This window comes from Notechis scutatus, chromosome 4 (assembly GCF_049901735.1).
Source record: "Notechis scutatus isolate UNSWTSFEM ecotype Mainland chromosome 4, rNotScu1.2, whole genome shotgun sequence".
Taxonomy (NCBI): domain Eukaryota; kingdom Metazoa; phylum Chordata; class Lepidosauria; order Squamata; family Elapidae; genus Notechis; species Notechis scutatus.
This window is the reverse complement of record NC_142012.1, coordinates 31,741,498-31,756,663: the sequence shown is the minus strand read 5'-3', so window position 1 is coordinate 31,756,663 and position 15,166 is coordinate 31,741,498. Positions and strand designations below refer to the sequence as shown.

Genomic DNA, 15,166 nt, shown 5'->3' with positions numbered 1-15,166 from the left:
CTCATTCCAGGAAGGCGGAATTTCCCTAGTTCTCCACTTGGCAGCAATTCAATTTCATCCTCCTTCAACCAGTTTCCCCTTTCCCCTGAGAAGCAGATCTTCAAGCAGTTCATGGGTTTACACATTAAACTCTAAACTATGGTACAAACCACAATCGCTTGATGAATTGGAAAAGTCATATTGTAGTATGAAATAAATTATGGTTTTAAAAAACAGAGTTACCAGTTACATTCCATTCAAAAAGTATTTCATTAGTAACATTAATAGCATTAGTAACTTAGAAAACAATGTTCTTCCAAAACATCACACCCCATTTTTCAGTGTGTTTCCTGATTAGTAAGGAGTAAAAAGACCTTAATCCAACCTTACTCAATCTGTCCCTCCCAATATATTTCCTAATATATACATGAAGTTGCTTCTGTACCTGAGATTTCAGGCATGATGTTTGTTTTGTTGTATGAGACAATGTTTTTAGAGCTGGCTGTTTATTTTTTTTTAATAAAATAGTCATCCCCAATTGCTGACCTCCTAATGTGTCTGGACTGCATCCTTAAATACCAAAGGGTTGGAGATTCTTTTTTTCCCCCCTTATTTATTTGTTTATTTTTATTTGTCAATTGCTTACAAGATAATAGGTATAAGTAAAAACATAGTTATGAATACCATGGATACATATAAGAAAAATATATATAAAAGAAACAATAGGATAGGGACGGTAGGCACGTTTATTTATTTATTTATTTATTTATTTATTTATTTATTTATTTATTTATTTATTTATTTGATTTGCCAATTGTTTACAAGATAATAAGTATAAGTGTATACATAGTTGTGAATACATGAAATGGGTACATATAAGAAAAATAAAAGAAGAATAAGAGAAACAATAGGACAGGGACGGTAGGCACGTTGGTGCGCTTATGCACGCCCCTACAGACCTCTTAGGAAAGGGGAGGTCAATAGTAGACAGTCTAGGGTTAAAGTTTTTGGGGTTATGCACGTCCCCGATTTATCTTGAGACCCTCCGGATTTTAAAATAAAAAGGTACAAAGAAATCCATTGTTTCTTTCTACAGTAGCGGCACGATTATTATTATTTTTTTTATAAAAAGTTGGACATGTTAGTAAGATGTGCAGGACTTCAGGTCTCATTCCAAGCGCTCTTCTCAACCCTGCGAATCGGAGGAAATGGAAAGCTTTAAGTCAGCTTGTTCCACCCAGACCCGCTTTCCTCCACAAAATGAGGGTAGAATAAATGAATGGGATGAAAGGGCAAAGCCAAACGCCGCGTGACCTCGATCAGCCGGGAGACGACAACGCCCCCTTCCCTTCCCTTCCCTTCCCACGAGCGCGAAAATAGGGGGAGGCTCCAGCCAACACCCCCGCTCCCGCCCCCACCCGGCGAGTCAACGTTCCGTGTGACGTCACCAACAGCGCTTACGGGGGACTTCGGTGATTAGAACATACCATTTTTCGACCAGAGGGGAGGACGAAACACGCAGGATGGCCATTTAACCCGGGGTTTTCTTCTCTATCTGTCCCCTCGCGTAGAAATTGCCATTTTAATCTGGCGCTGCCTTTTCCGTTCCCAGGAGCGCCAAATGCCTTCCAACCCGTCGAGTTGAGGAAGCCGGGGGAAATAAATGCTTTGGTTCCTTCTCTCTCCCCCCCTCCCGCCCTGGTCTTATAGTCTTGGAAACAGCGCTTGCGTCAATACCGGCAAGAGGGTGGGGTGGCAGGGAGTTTGACTGTACTTCTGCCGCTCGTGTTCCCGTTCTCGGCTATTCGCGGCGCTTTCGGTGGGCTTCTCTCTGCCAGCTCAGCAGGCAGCCGAAGCTCTTTTCCCAATCCGCGGCCTCTGAGAGGCGAGAAGAAGCCGGCATTTGGCCCAGAGAGCAGGTTAGCTTTAGAACCGCTCCCGGTGCGGAGCTTTTGTCATTTGATTTGATTCTGTTTCTCGCGTGCCGTAGCGTTACTATGTATCCAGGCTCTCTGAGGTCCTTCTGTTCAGCCCTGTCTAACCTCTGCTGCACTCCTTCTTCCGCCTCTACCTCGACGATGCTGCTCCGCTCGCCGGCTCCAGTGAGGAGAGCCCTCTCGCCGCCTGCCCTCCTCGCCTCTTCCTCGGCTACCGCCGGCGTTCCGCGCTGCTGCAGTTGCCCTGCCCCGGGCGCTTCGGGAGCTGCAAATCCCCAGGCTGGTGAGTGGCTTTAGAACCTTCGGGGCGGAAGGTTCCATGGATGGAACGTTGGGGTTCGAGGGTTTTAATTCTGTGCCCCCGACCCGATGCCCCCCCGCCTCACCCCGAGAAGCCAAGGAGGAAGTCGCAAGGGTTGGGCGAGAAAGATGATGATGTCCTGTTTTATGGGTGGCATTGGAGGCTGAGATAGAAAGGGTTTGCAGGCAGTCCTCGATGTACGACAGTTCGTTTAGTGGCCATTCAAAGGTACAGGGGCCCTGAAAAAAGTGGACTCATGACCGTTTTTCACAATTACGACCGTTGCAGCATCCTAACGGCCACGTGATCAAAATTGAGGCGCTTGGCCACTGACTCATGTTTATGACGGTTTGCAGGGTCATCCCTGGGTCATGTGATCACCTTCTGCAACCTTCTGACGAGCAAAGTCAATGGGAAAACCAGACTCACTTAACAACTGTGGCAAGAAAAGTCGTAAAATGGGGCAAAACTCACTTAACAAATGTCTCACTTAGCAACATACATTTTGGGCACAATTGTGGTTGTAAGTTGAGAATTACCTGTAATCCTAAATTGTGATGGGAAGCCGGGTTTCCAAGATCTTGCCATTACACCAAAATTTGGGATTATTGCTTTTGGTTGATCTGGAAAATACCTTCTTTGCTTCTGGGCTACCAGATGACACTGTGCTGGATCCAAAGTGGCTAGTTGAAAATGAATGTATAAGTAGTCCTCAACTTACAACAGTTCATTTAGTGACCATTCGAAATTATATCATTGAAAAAAGTCACTTATGACCAGTTTTGCACTTACAACCACTGCAGCATCTCCATGGTCATGTAATCAAAATTCAGGTTCTTGGCAACTGACTCATATTTATGACAGTTGCAGTGTCCTGGGGCCACGTGATTGCATTTTGTAACCTGACAAGCAAAGCCAGAGGGGAAATCAGGTTCACTTAACAACTGTTTTAGTAACTTAACAATTGCAGTGGATCATTTAACAACTGGGCAAGAAAGGTCATAAAATGGAGCAAAATTCACTTAACAAATATTTCACTTAGCAACAGAAATTTTGAGCTCAATAGTGGTCATAAGTCAAGGACCAGCTGTATAAATGAGCCATCTGGACCCAATAAAAATGGAGAGCCATGAGATATATAGTTTGGTTGCTAGTGTAATTAAAAGCTGCTTTGCCCAGCTAGGAAAGACAAATAAAAAAAGTCAATGAATGACGTGCATTAGGTATCCAGTATCATTTGTTCTTTCAAGCGTCACTGTTTTCTTTCAAATAAAAGATTTGACTTTCTAAATTATTTCTATGAACAGTTCCTGGGATTTAAAATTATATATGTAAGAGCCTTGTCTTCTAATTATGCTAAAGTTTCTTTTAACTGCCTAATAGGTATTATATGAGGGATAAATGGGCAAGGCCATAGCATAGCATGTATTAGTGTTCTATGTGTTTTTTTGTATGAAAATGCTTATTAGTGAAGTTATTCATTATATTTCATTTTCACATTATGCAGATATGTGATGCATGTCTGACCTGAGGGAGGTAGTACAGACTACCTTGTGTACCCCCAACTAAGCAAGGATTTAGATAAAACTGTTTTGTCTATATATAATACACTGATAAATTATGTTTCCCTGTTTATTGTAGTTTGTCAGCTGAGAAATTATAGCCTTCTTATAAAAATGATGATTCCTGTTTTTGAGTCTAGCAATTTGACTTACCTTGAAAGTCACCAAATCACAAAAGATGGGTTCACGGATTGTGCATAGACATAATGTGGTTTATTTAGCTTTTATGTAAGATACCATATTAATCCAACTATTATAAACCATGATTTATGGCTCAGTGTAATATGTTTATCAAACCAATTATAATATGCTTAGCAAACAATGATTAGGGCTTGCACTTACTTTAGTACAATACATAAAATAGCAATTATATGACCTTTTCTTTAAAAATGATATGACTATGTTCTGTGGTTACTCTATTAAGTCCAGTGGAAATCCTTTTAGACCTTATCTGCATTTCTTGCTCATTCTTGTAGTTCAATTGCGATCTGTATAAAAGATTAGGCAGCATTAGTTTATCTAGCTCACTAGTTTTTTCTGCTTCAAGAACTTAACGTAAACATGATAACAGAGTTGAAATGGCACATACAGAATTCACTGCCAGCTGTTATCAGCTTCTGACTTGTTTGTCCAGCTCAGTCTTGCCCAGCCTAGCATCTTCCAGATTTATTGGGCTATTTTCTGCCCAGGAATTGCTGCGTTCTAGGATAACTCAAGGGTATAGGTTATGAGAAGCAAGGCTATTTACTAATTTCTGTACTTCCTTGACTTAAAGCAGAGGGCATATGCCTTATTCCTGGTTGAGGGCCAAACCCAACTTTTGGGTGCTGTGAGTCACCCTCCAAATAGTAGTTGGGACAAGGATAAAAACTAGTTTTGATTTCATATTACAATTATAATTAATATTATAACTCTCCAATCACTTATTTAATATTTAGCTATCCATCTAACCATTAAAGTAGTTGTTTCAGGTTTGGAACAGTTGTTTCACATTCAAAAGGGACTGTTTTGATACTTTAAAAGTATTTGGATGTTCAAACCACATTTGAATCTATTTTGAAACATTGTATACCTAAAAATATTACAAACAACCTCACAAATCATGTGGGGGGGGGGGAACAACTTATGTTTAATACTTACAGGGTAATGTCTACTCAGAAGTAATGTCACTATTTCAGCTCTTTCAGGATTGTTGCTATGTGAACACTATATATATATATATATATATATATATATATATATATATATATATATATATATATATATATATATATATATATATATATATATATATATATATATATATATATATATATACACACACACACACACACACACACACACACACACACACACATACATACATATTTGTTTTCTTAAGTTTTGTGGTACTTACATGTATGGCATTCAGCTTTGTTCGGATATTTTCCCACGTCATAGTAGTTGTGCTTTTAAAGTTGTAGCGATGTTTCAGCAGAATCTCATCTGCCATCATCAGGCTTCTGTACAGATGAACACTATACAGAAGCCTGATGATGGCAGATGAGATTCTGCTGAAACGTCGCTACAACTTTAAAAGCACAACTACTATGACGTGGGAAAATACCCGAACAAAGCTGAATGCCATACATACATACATACATACATACATACATGCATACATACATACATATATATATATATATCTTTATTGCCCAATTCAGTAAAATCTTATTTAAACAGACAGATCTTTAGTTCTTTTTAACCTGATTGAGGTTAAACTTTGGCAATTATCTGCATATAATGTATCTTTATAAACTTTGGTCAAGTGGTCAATTTAGACAAAATATTACCTTGTATAGGGTATTCTCTTTCTTTCCAGCCTTTCCAGTAACACGTGAAACCATGAAAGGTCAGGGTCAAGCAACTTTTGGTGATGGGAAAATTAAAAGAAAGTGACAGTAAGCAAGATGAGGAAACAAACTCTCTAAGATCTTTCTCTGCCAAAAAGAAATCCTTGAGGCCACAGGACCCTGGTTTAACATAATGTGCATAATCTTTGGTCACTGTCTTGCCATCCATGCTCAAATGGCAAGATAATAAATTATTTTCAAGAATTTGTCTTATCCATAAAACGGTATAAAAGGGAAGAAACCTTGCTGCAGCCCTGACACTTTTATCCACAGGACCATCCTATCTACATTTCTTGGAATCATTCTCAAATATGTGATTACAGAATGCTTCAAAACATTTTTTATCTCCTAATTTGATTTGACTGAGTTAATCACAATGTATCCTTATGTTGTCAAAGGTCTTGTCCAGAATAACAAAATCCATGCTTAACAGAAAATATCCCAATCTTTGGCATCTCTAGTTTAGCAAAGATCAAATACAGAGTACTTGATTCTCTGTCTGAATCCTGGAAATTAACTTCAAACAATACTGGACTAGATGGATAAATATCCTCAGCTTTTAGCAGCTTTTTAAATATGGTTACTCAGGATATCATCTAGAAAATTTCTAATTTAATATTTTGAGATGAGTTTTCCATTGTTCAATACTGTAGGGCAGACAAAATAAGCCAACACGTGAACATTATGCAGAAAGAAGGTATCCTGTTAGATACCTAGCACATGAAGTTTACATATAAAATGGTAAATTTCCTGTATCTTTAGGTATATCTTTGTTTACTTGAAACCAGAGATATTAAAGAGCTTACATCTGTTACATCAGCATGTTACAATCACCACAATCGCCCAATTATTGATTGGTGACATTCTAATCCAAAGCAAGGTTCATTGAGCTTATGTTCTGAATACAAATTGCTAGAATTGCCCTGTGTAGAGGGGCCTAGTGATTGCTGGCAGGGTCTGGCTGGATATTAATTTTTATGCGTTTAACAATCCAGTACCATTGCATAAGCACTGTTGAGTAACTTGCTGTAACTTAGATAGGCACAATTAAGCAACCTTCTTATTCTGCTGGAAGCAGCAATATTCCACTGCATCAAGGTTAGACAGAAGCAGCTGGTTGGACTTTCATACCATTATTTCCTAAGCTCTGCATATTTTAAACTTTTGTTGAAGGTTTACAGCTCAATATAAAAAATGAAGTGCAAACTACTATCAAATTACATCTGAAAGTATAGGCTGTTAAGTTACAACAGTAAAAATATTTAATAAGGGAATGAAGCATCATATTTAAGAGAAAATGTTTTTTAACTAAGATATCTAGAATTTCAAGAATATACCTTTGTTAGATGTTTGCTGCTGTCTGGTCCATCAGAGAATGTGCATATTTTTAGAGTAAGAGCTGAGTTCCATGTTAAGATTTTGCTGCTGCATACTGTTGCAATGCAGCTGTAGGAGTTTAAGAATTGATATCATTCTGCTGAGGACTAAATTGGTTCAGATTGTTCACAAAGGAATGGGAGAAGAACAGCTTAACAATAGGTTAAAATAGCTATGAAGCATGAACCATCTTTTCTAGCTAAGATTTGTCTTTGAAATAACTGCAAGCATATGTTGAATAAGGCTTTTAAGGTGTACCCGACACTCTAAATAATATTAAATATGCAGGTAAACTTGGAAAGTTTTCTGTTATATATATCATATGCAACTATCAATTACATGGGGAAGGAGAAAGTTCTTGCTCATATTTATGAAAAATACATGTTAAATGACTTAACCATTCTTTGAAGGTTCTGTGCAATAAAGTACAATGGTAAAATTGTTTCAGGACCAGAAAACTTCACAAAGATTTTGCACCACTATGAATTTTGATCAACAAAGCTGTTGTAGCTTTTGAAATAATTGACAATAGATTGAACTTTCCCTGGGAAAACAGTAAAAATTTTAATAAGTAAAGTATAAATGTACAATGTATACTCCTTGAGTTGCATGTTCACTGGCATTTCTCTACTGCTCTACTAAAAATGGCTCTGAGCAGCGCTTACATTTATAGATGTATGTTAATCCAAAAAAGTGTATTTAGTTTAACTTGGAAAGTATAATTGTGATGAACCAAAGTGCACAAATAAACTGAAATCCAATTCAAATTTGTGATTTAATTCAGAATCAATTTGATTCAAATGTATGACTTGATTTAAAAGGTAATTTGAGTTGAATTGGTGATTCATCACTGCTAAAATAAAATCACCACAAGTCCATTGAATCCAGCAAATTGATTTCAACACTGTATGTTTATTTCACAATTAGAATGAAGATACAATTTGAAGGGTGGTTTTGATTTTAATGCCTTTCAACAAAATCGAAGCTGCATACAGCTACAATCATGACTTGGAGGAATCTTAAATCTAGGAAACTTATTAGAACATTTCAATTTTTTTCAGAATAAAACCAATCAATTTTGTAGGTCACCTGTCCTTCAATGTGAGATTTATAATCTAAAACTGGGTTGCTCAAGAGGTATCATTATTGTTTTTAATTTAACTTGTCATGACAGGATTTTAAGCTCTTTGAAAGAGGTGGAAAGAAATAACATTTTTAAGCATTCCCTTTGTTCCTAGTCCAATTAAAACCATTTCATATTTTTTTAAATGGATGTAGTTACCTCAGGACATGCTTCAAAGCACACATTCCTCTTCTGGGTGTGTTGCTGTTCATGACTCACTTTCAATGTTATATATCATCTCAGCCAAGTCATGAAGAATATCTGAGAATTGAGAGAACACTGGTTTAAAAAAAAAAGAATCATTGCTTATTCACTGAACCAAATGTGAAACAGCATGATGGATACTGATTATATAAATGGACTCATTAAGGAATTTGCCTGAAAATTACACAAATCAAGAATATTTTGCTGCTTTTAGACAAAAAACAAGCTAACTGATGGATTTTTCTGAAGAAAGGTTAATGCAAAGTCTAGCCAGTTAAGATTCAGTTCACACATTGTGCTATTACGATTTATTTTTGTCCAGTCCTTGTGATTTTGAAAACATGAACTTTGTAAATCAACTGTGTTTTATCCAGTAAGCATGATAATGAAAATCATGCCTTGGTGTGATGTGTGATGAGATTTATATCTTCCATTAAAAAAGAAAAAGAGTGACACAGCATTAAAAAAGGAGTGAGCAATTTACTTCACCTAGTCCATTTATGAAGCTGAAATATCAAGGTGAAGGAGAACACTGAGAATCACTTTAGTGCAAATGCTGGCTGGAGAATTCTGGGAATTGAAGCCCACTTATCTTAAAAGTTGCCAAGGCTAAAAAAAAACCACTGCTTAGGTGAACATGAACCCTATTCTCAGCTTAAGAGAAACAGCTGGTTCCAAGCAGTTCAGTCAGGTTGCAATAAAAGAGCAACAAATGATGAGGCATCACAAAAAGCAGGCATAAATTTAGTTTTTATTTGAGCTAATAGTGAGAGTGGATTTTATTAAAAAAAAAAAAAAAAACCCAACCCTGTTTCAATAGAAAAAGTTATACAAGAAACCACTAGGTGTCTCTTGTGTAACAGTAGCATAGGAAAAGCTCACATGACTTTGGAGGCTGGCAATTCAGTGTGCAATTCTCCATTAGAGTTGTTTACCACTTGTGTTGATGTTTCCATCCAATTTATCAGGTAATTATTGTTTAATGTAACTAGCAACTTTCTAAAATATTGCCTTTTTGTTATTAGAAAGCCCACTTTTCAACAAAATGCAACTTGGATAACTATAGGTCTTAACTTTTCCTGCTTTGGGAATTATAAACTGTTGTTGGACTAAAATAGAATTACAAAGAGCAGTCCAAGGAAACAGGAAGATAATTAACTGTTAAAATCTTAATTCCCTATTTTAAAGGTAGTGGTAATCGTTATTTTGCAGCATTGAAAAGATTAATATAGGCTTTGCTATTATTAGGTATAAGCATATGGGGGGGTTATCTTTTGACACTGGAAATAATACAGATAGTTTCTTTTTAAAGTGCAAGGTAGCTTTTTGCTCACCTGCAGTGTCTAAGATGATGGTATTCAGATTAGCAGGGATAGGAAGGCGATTATATATTATAAAGAAAATTTAAATTACTATCTTACTAGTAGCTATTGAAAAGCCAGAGAACTGTGCACAATTTTATATTGCATTTTTTTCTGTTTTAAATTTGAGAAGTTTCTTTTAGCTTGCTCCCTAACTTAAAATTTATGAAACTCAGATCTCCTGGATTTTTGTTTTGTTTGGGGAGAGGGTGTTTGTTTGTTTTTGCAGAATATTGCCGATGTCGTGGGGGGGGGGTGCTTTGTAAACCCAAGAATTTATTTACAGAACATTATAGGAACATCTTTTTGATCCTTAATTGATGAAAGTAAGAAATAAAAGTGAATGAACTTTAGATTGATTTGTGATTATAACATGTATTTGCTGATTAATAAAACAGAATGTTTATGATTTGGCTTTCTTGTGACAAAGTGATTTGGCTTTCTTGTGAGATTGGGAAGAAATAATGTTCTGTGTTCCACGAAGTGGCATGTCAGAAATCTTGTAGGCTGGTTTGTTTAGCAAGAAGCAGTCTTACTAATTACTGTCTCAGGTATAATAGCGGCTACCATTGGCATAACTAGCTGTGCTATACAACTTGGTACAAAATATTTGGAATGTGATAAGTCACCTTCAAATATCATAATACAGGTTGATTCTAAGGGCTTGAAACTTTGTTTATAGAGATCATAAAAATGACTAAGTGAAATACCTTAAGAGGACAGTATAAAAAGAGGAACTTAGATTGCAAAATTTAAGAGGGGAATGCATATTGCATTAACTTCATATTGAAAAATATGCTGTCAGAAGTGCTTGCTTATATTATATAGCATAACTCTTCACATTGGCTGCAAATTTTGAAAACTGAGGTTCATTATAGCTGGAGGCTACCAGCACTGTAAGACTATCACATAGTATGTGAACTGTAATGATGAATGCATTTGTTTTCATCTGAGATAAGTTAACAGATTAGAAATTGGAATTGATGTACTGAAGTTCTTTTCTCTTTCTTTTTCAGGGTATTCCATGGGCAACAGTACAAGTAGGCTGTATAGTGCACTGGCTAAGACTTTGAGTAGCAGTGTCATTACTAAGCACCAGGACTACTTGGAACAAACTGATTCTGAATTTCTGGATCCTATAGATCCCAAAGATCTACTTGAAGAATGCCAGATTGTTCTTCAGAACCGTCCAGCCCGGCTCCAAAGGGATTTTGTGGACTTGAGGACCAGCTTTGTCAGAAATCATCAGCCCATTAGAGTTATGCAATGGAATATACTTGCACAAGGTACAATCTTAACTGAGAAACTGTGTCTGAGCCTTGTAAAATGAAAAGTCTAGCAGGCTTTGTGTGTGCTTTCATTCAGTTGACAGATCTTTTTATCCATTCCTTAAGATAGCAGATTTGGTGAAACAATTTTTTAATCAAGATACCTCAAATCTACTAACAAAAAAAATTCAGAACCCATTATACATGTGCAACTGGAATTTCTATGAAATTCAAGCCAATTTTATTTTCAAAGTTCTGGTCATTGCAGCAAACCCATGATCATGTAATACAGCAAACCCATGATCATGTAATACACTGTTGATATTTTTCTGAGGTGATAATGATACCTTATTTGTCATTGGAGATGAATATATATATATATATATATATATATATATATATATATATATATATATATATATATATATATATATATATCTTTGGTTATTTGGTTTTCTCCAGCGTAGATTCAAAGTATCTAGGCAACGTTTGATGAAGTCTCATTCATCATCTTCAGGCTTGCTTCTTCGGCTCTGTGCTTCTCAGAGTGATGTCTGCTCATCACTCTGAGAAGCACAGAGCAAGAAGCAAGCCTGAAGATGATGAATGAGACTTCATCAAACGCTGCCTAGATACTTTGAATCTTACGCGGAGAAAACCCAAATAACCAAAGATCCACATACAAATACCATGCGAACCTCAGAAAATATATATATAATTATATATATAATTATATATATAATTATAATTATATATATAATTATAATTATAATTATAATTATATATATATATATATATATATATATATATATATATATATATATATATATATATATATATATATATATATATGTATGTATGTTGTTTTCTTAAGTTTTCGCGGGTACTTACATGTATGGTGTTCGGCTTGGTTCGGGTATTTTCCCATGTCATTGTAGTTCTTTTAAAGTTGTAGCAACGTTTCAGCAGAATCTTCCTAACTAATGATAGCCGTCCATTTACCCGAAGCCAAGCTGCACTAAAGACCTCCATTAAAGTAACACAATGCTGCCAGCCAATCAAGATACAAAAAGAGCCAAAAAACAGACAGAAGATATCAGAAACACCCATCAAGCAGAACACAGCAAACTCCGAGACCAATAAACACAGACCAAGACTCCCAACCAATCAGGATGAAGAAAAAACCATTCTGGCACAGCAATAGGCTGCCCCAAATTTAAATCTGAAACCACTGTAAAAGTCTGACCCACAGACGGACACAATACAAAAGCCTGATGATGGCAGATGAGATTCTGCTGAAACGTTGCTACAACTTTAAAAGAACTACAATGACGTGGGAAAATACCCGAACCAAGCCGAACACCATACATACATACATACATACATATATATATATATATATATATATATATATATATATATATATATATATATATATATATATATATATTGTCAGCCTAATTATGCCCCATGTCAAGAGGTGTGAGGGGGCATCAGCACTGCATTTCTCTTAGGATGGCCCAATGAGTCACAGATAGTTTAGTTAGCCTATAATTGTCAGAATTTTCAATTAGTATGACCAATCAAAAACATATAGCAATGGATGAGATATAATTAAGTTTGCTACCTAAGAGCCCCTTTCCTTATTCTCAGAGTACAAATTTGTCTTGAATGTCAACTTTTCAATATTTATTTTTTTAAATCGGACAAAGTAATAATTTTATTATTATTTATTTTATCATATCACCAACAAAATGGTAGGATCATCACTCAGAGCAAAGATTTAAAGTATTGATAACTCACAAAAATAATAAACCTGGAATATATAAAGATTATCCAAATATGAAATATATTGCCAACTTAAGAAAGTATCTTAAAAATATTATTCTAAAAAGCAGAATGTAAAAAGTGGACAGACACCCTGATTTTAAAATAGCCAATAATATATAGTATATGAGGTGCTAGGAACCAGAAAGACACCATGAGCTGTTCATAGTAGTTGTTATTTGCCTATTTACAAGAATCTCACCAGACTTCACTCTCTTGAAAACAACCAGATAAAGGCTCCAGGGATTTTAAGTGAGAGATCAAGTCTCCTTCACTCCTTCCTCTGCAGGGATTCCAAGCTAGCCAGTCTCTTAACTCCACCCCCACCCACTCTTCTTGTAGATTCCACCACATATTCTGACTCATGTATATTTTCACCTTAGATTATTCCTTATGTATAAACTAAATTGCTGTTTGTTAAACTTTTTGTTGATATGAAATCCAGTGGAGTTGTCACCTTGAATTTTTTCTTGGATAATGTGAAATGTACCATCAAAAAGCATATCTTTTTAATTATGTTTGAAGGTATAAATCAAATAACATTTATTCCCAAAATGAACATTGCAATGTAGTAATTTTACTCTGGGTCAGCATACAAATTTCAATCCCAAGGTTTAGAAATATACAAATATAGTTTAAGATATTAAAATAAAAAGGGCGCATAAATAGGGAAGAATTATCATTAGGTTCTATTTTGAATTTACTATTCACATTGGAATTGCAAGAATGCTGTCTAGCTAGATTCTGAATAAAACTATTAGTCGAAGTATGTCACTCATGAATAGATTTGAGCAAGGAAGATTCATTTTGTCATGTAGCTCTCTTGTACTAGATGACTGAAAATATACCAATTGTTTCAGTTTTCTACAAAGTTCCACTTAAGAGTATGGATTGGACTATTTGTGTTTACATATTTTATGGGAAGGAAAATATTTCCTAGAGGAAGTTTTCTTAACTGATATATTTTCTTCATTCCAGCTCTTGGGGAAGGCAAGGACAACTTTATCCAATGCCCCATGGAAGCCTTGAGATGGGAAGAAAGGAAGTGCCTCATTCTAGAAGAGATCCTTGCTTACCAGCCAGATATCCTCTGTCTACAGGAAGTGGATCACTATTTTGATACTTTTCAGCCATTACTCAGTCGGCTAGGCTACCAATGTGCTTTTCTTTCTAAGCCATGTTCTCCATGTTTAGATGTGGAATGTAACAATGGCCCAGATGGCTGTGCCTTGTTCTTCCTTAAGGACAGGTTTACGCTAATTAATAACACCAACATCAGGTTGACAGCAATGAAGTTCAAGACCAATCAGGTGGCTATAGTTCAGACCCTGAAATGTAACGAGACTGGGAAATTGTTCTGTGTTGCTGTCACCCACTTGAAAGCTCGCAATGGCTGGGAGACGTTTCGATCTGCTCAAGGTGCTGATCTTCTTGAAAATCTAAAACAGATCACCCAGGATGCAGAGATCCCTCTTATAGTCTGTGGTGATTTCAATGCTGAGCCTACAGAAGAAGTGTACAAGCAATTCTCTGAATCTAGTCTGAACCTAAACAGTGCTTATAAACTTCTGAGTACAAATGGGCTAACAGAGCCTCCATACACCACATGGAAGATCCGTCCTTCTGGAGAATGCAGGCATACCCTTGATTACATCTGGTATTCACAACAGACTTTAAAAGTAGATGGTGCCCTCAGCCTTCTAACTGAGGAGCAAATTGGACCCAATAGGCTACCATCTTTCAATTACCCTTCAGACCATCTATCTCTAGTATGTGACTTCACCTTTAATGAAAATCCAGAGAAGTTTTTAAGATTAAGTGAAATATAAAGTGGTGGAGATAGGTTATGTTTTCACGTACTGTGTTTGTGCAGGCACAGACTTTTACCACGGACTTCTAAAGACTTCTGGGGATGGGATGGGAAAAATATTTATGAATGGAGAATTAATAATCTACTACTAGAGCCTTGACTTGTTTTTCTTATTAACTCTGTGCTATGATAAAAAACACAAAAATATGCCTGGCTAACTGCTTGTGCTGTTTTTCTTTTCTGAAGAAAAGTACTGCTGTTATTCAGCTCCAATTGTAACAAGGTTCTTTTCCTCCCATATTTAAGATCTTGTGTTGTAAAGTGAAACAATTGCACTGCATGTAACAGCATTGTCCTGTCTGTCAAGAATCGGTCAGATGAATGCCCAGGATTCGTCCCTCCAATATTGGACGATATGACCAAATTTTGTTCAGCATAAAGTTTAATATGAGCCTCAGTTAATTTTTTTCTGAGGTTGTCTTGAATTGTGCCTTCTACTTGAATAAATTTAGTGTTAATCTCGAA

General features: G+C 36.2%; 1 protein-coding gene and 1 long non-coding RNA gene across 4 annotated transcripts in view; one reads left to right on the top strand and one right to left on the bottom strand.

Moving 5' to 3' along the window:
* Window positions 1-1,509, bottom strand: part of LOC148130693 (uncharacterized) — a 27,695-nt gene extending 26,186 nt beyond the window's left edge. Inside the window, exon 1 of the long non-coding RNA XR_015749226.1 lies at window positions 1,467-1,509. This is a non-coding gene — a long non-coding RNA (uncharacterized LOC148130693). The remainder of the gene's footprint in view (window positions 1-1,466) is intronic.
* Window positions 1,480-15,166, top strand: NOCT (nocturnin). 3 transcript variants are annotated; one of them, XM_026668844.2, is made up of 3 exons: window positions 1,480-2,199; window positions 10,753-11,022; window positions 13,810-15,166. In XM_026668844.2, the coding sequence occupies exons 1-3, from the start codon at window positions 1,977-1,979 to the stop codon at window positions 14,658-14,660; spliced, it is 1,344 nt and encodes a 447-aa protein (XP_026524629.1). In that variant the 5' UTR covers window positions 1,480-1,976; the 3' UTR covers window positions 14,661-15,166. The 3 variants fall into 3 exon arrangements, with proteins under 3 accessions (XP_026524629.1, XP_026524633.1, XP_026524630.1); XM_026668848.2 differs by having other exon boundaries at window positions 1,760-1,898; XM_026668845.2 differs by lacking the exon at window positions 1,480-2,199 and adding an exon at window positions 9,234-9,343.

Coding starts and splice junctions, on each gene's coding strand:
- NOCT (XM_026668844.2), top strand. CDS start 1,977: ATGTATCCAGGCTCTCTGAGGTCCTTCTGTTCAGCCCTGTCTAACCTC. Junction 2,200..10,752: donor AGCTGCAAATCCCCAGGCTG/GTGAGTGGCTTT, acceptor TTTCTTTTTCAG/GGTATTCCATGGGCAACAGT. Junction 11,023..13,809: donor ATGGAATATACTTGCACAAG/GTACAATCTTAA, acceptor TCTTCATTCCAG/CTCTTGGGGAAGGCAAGGAC.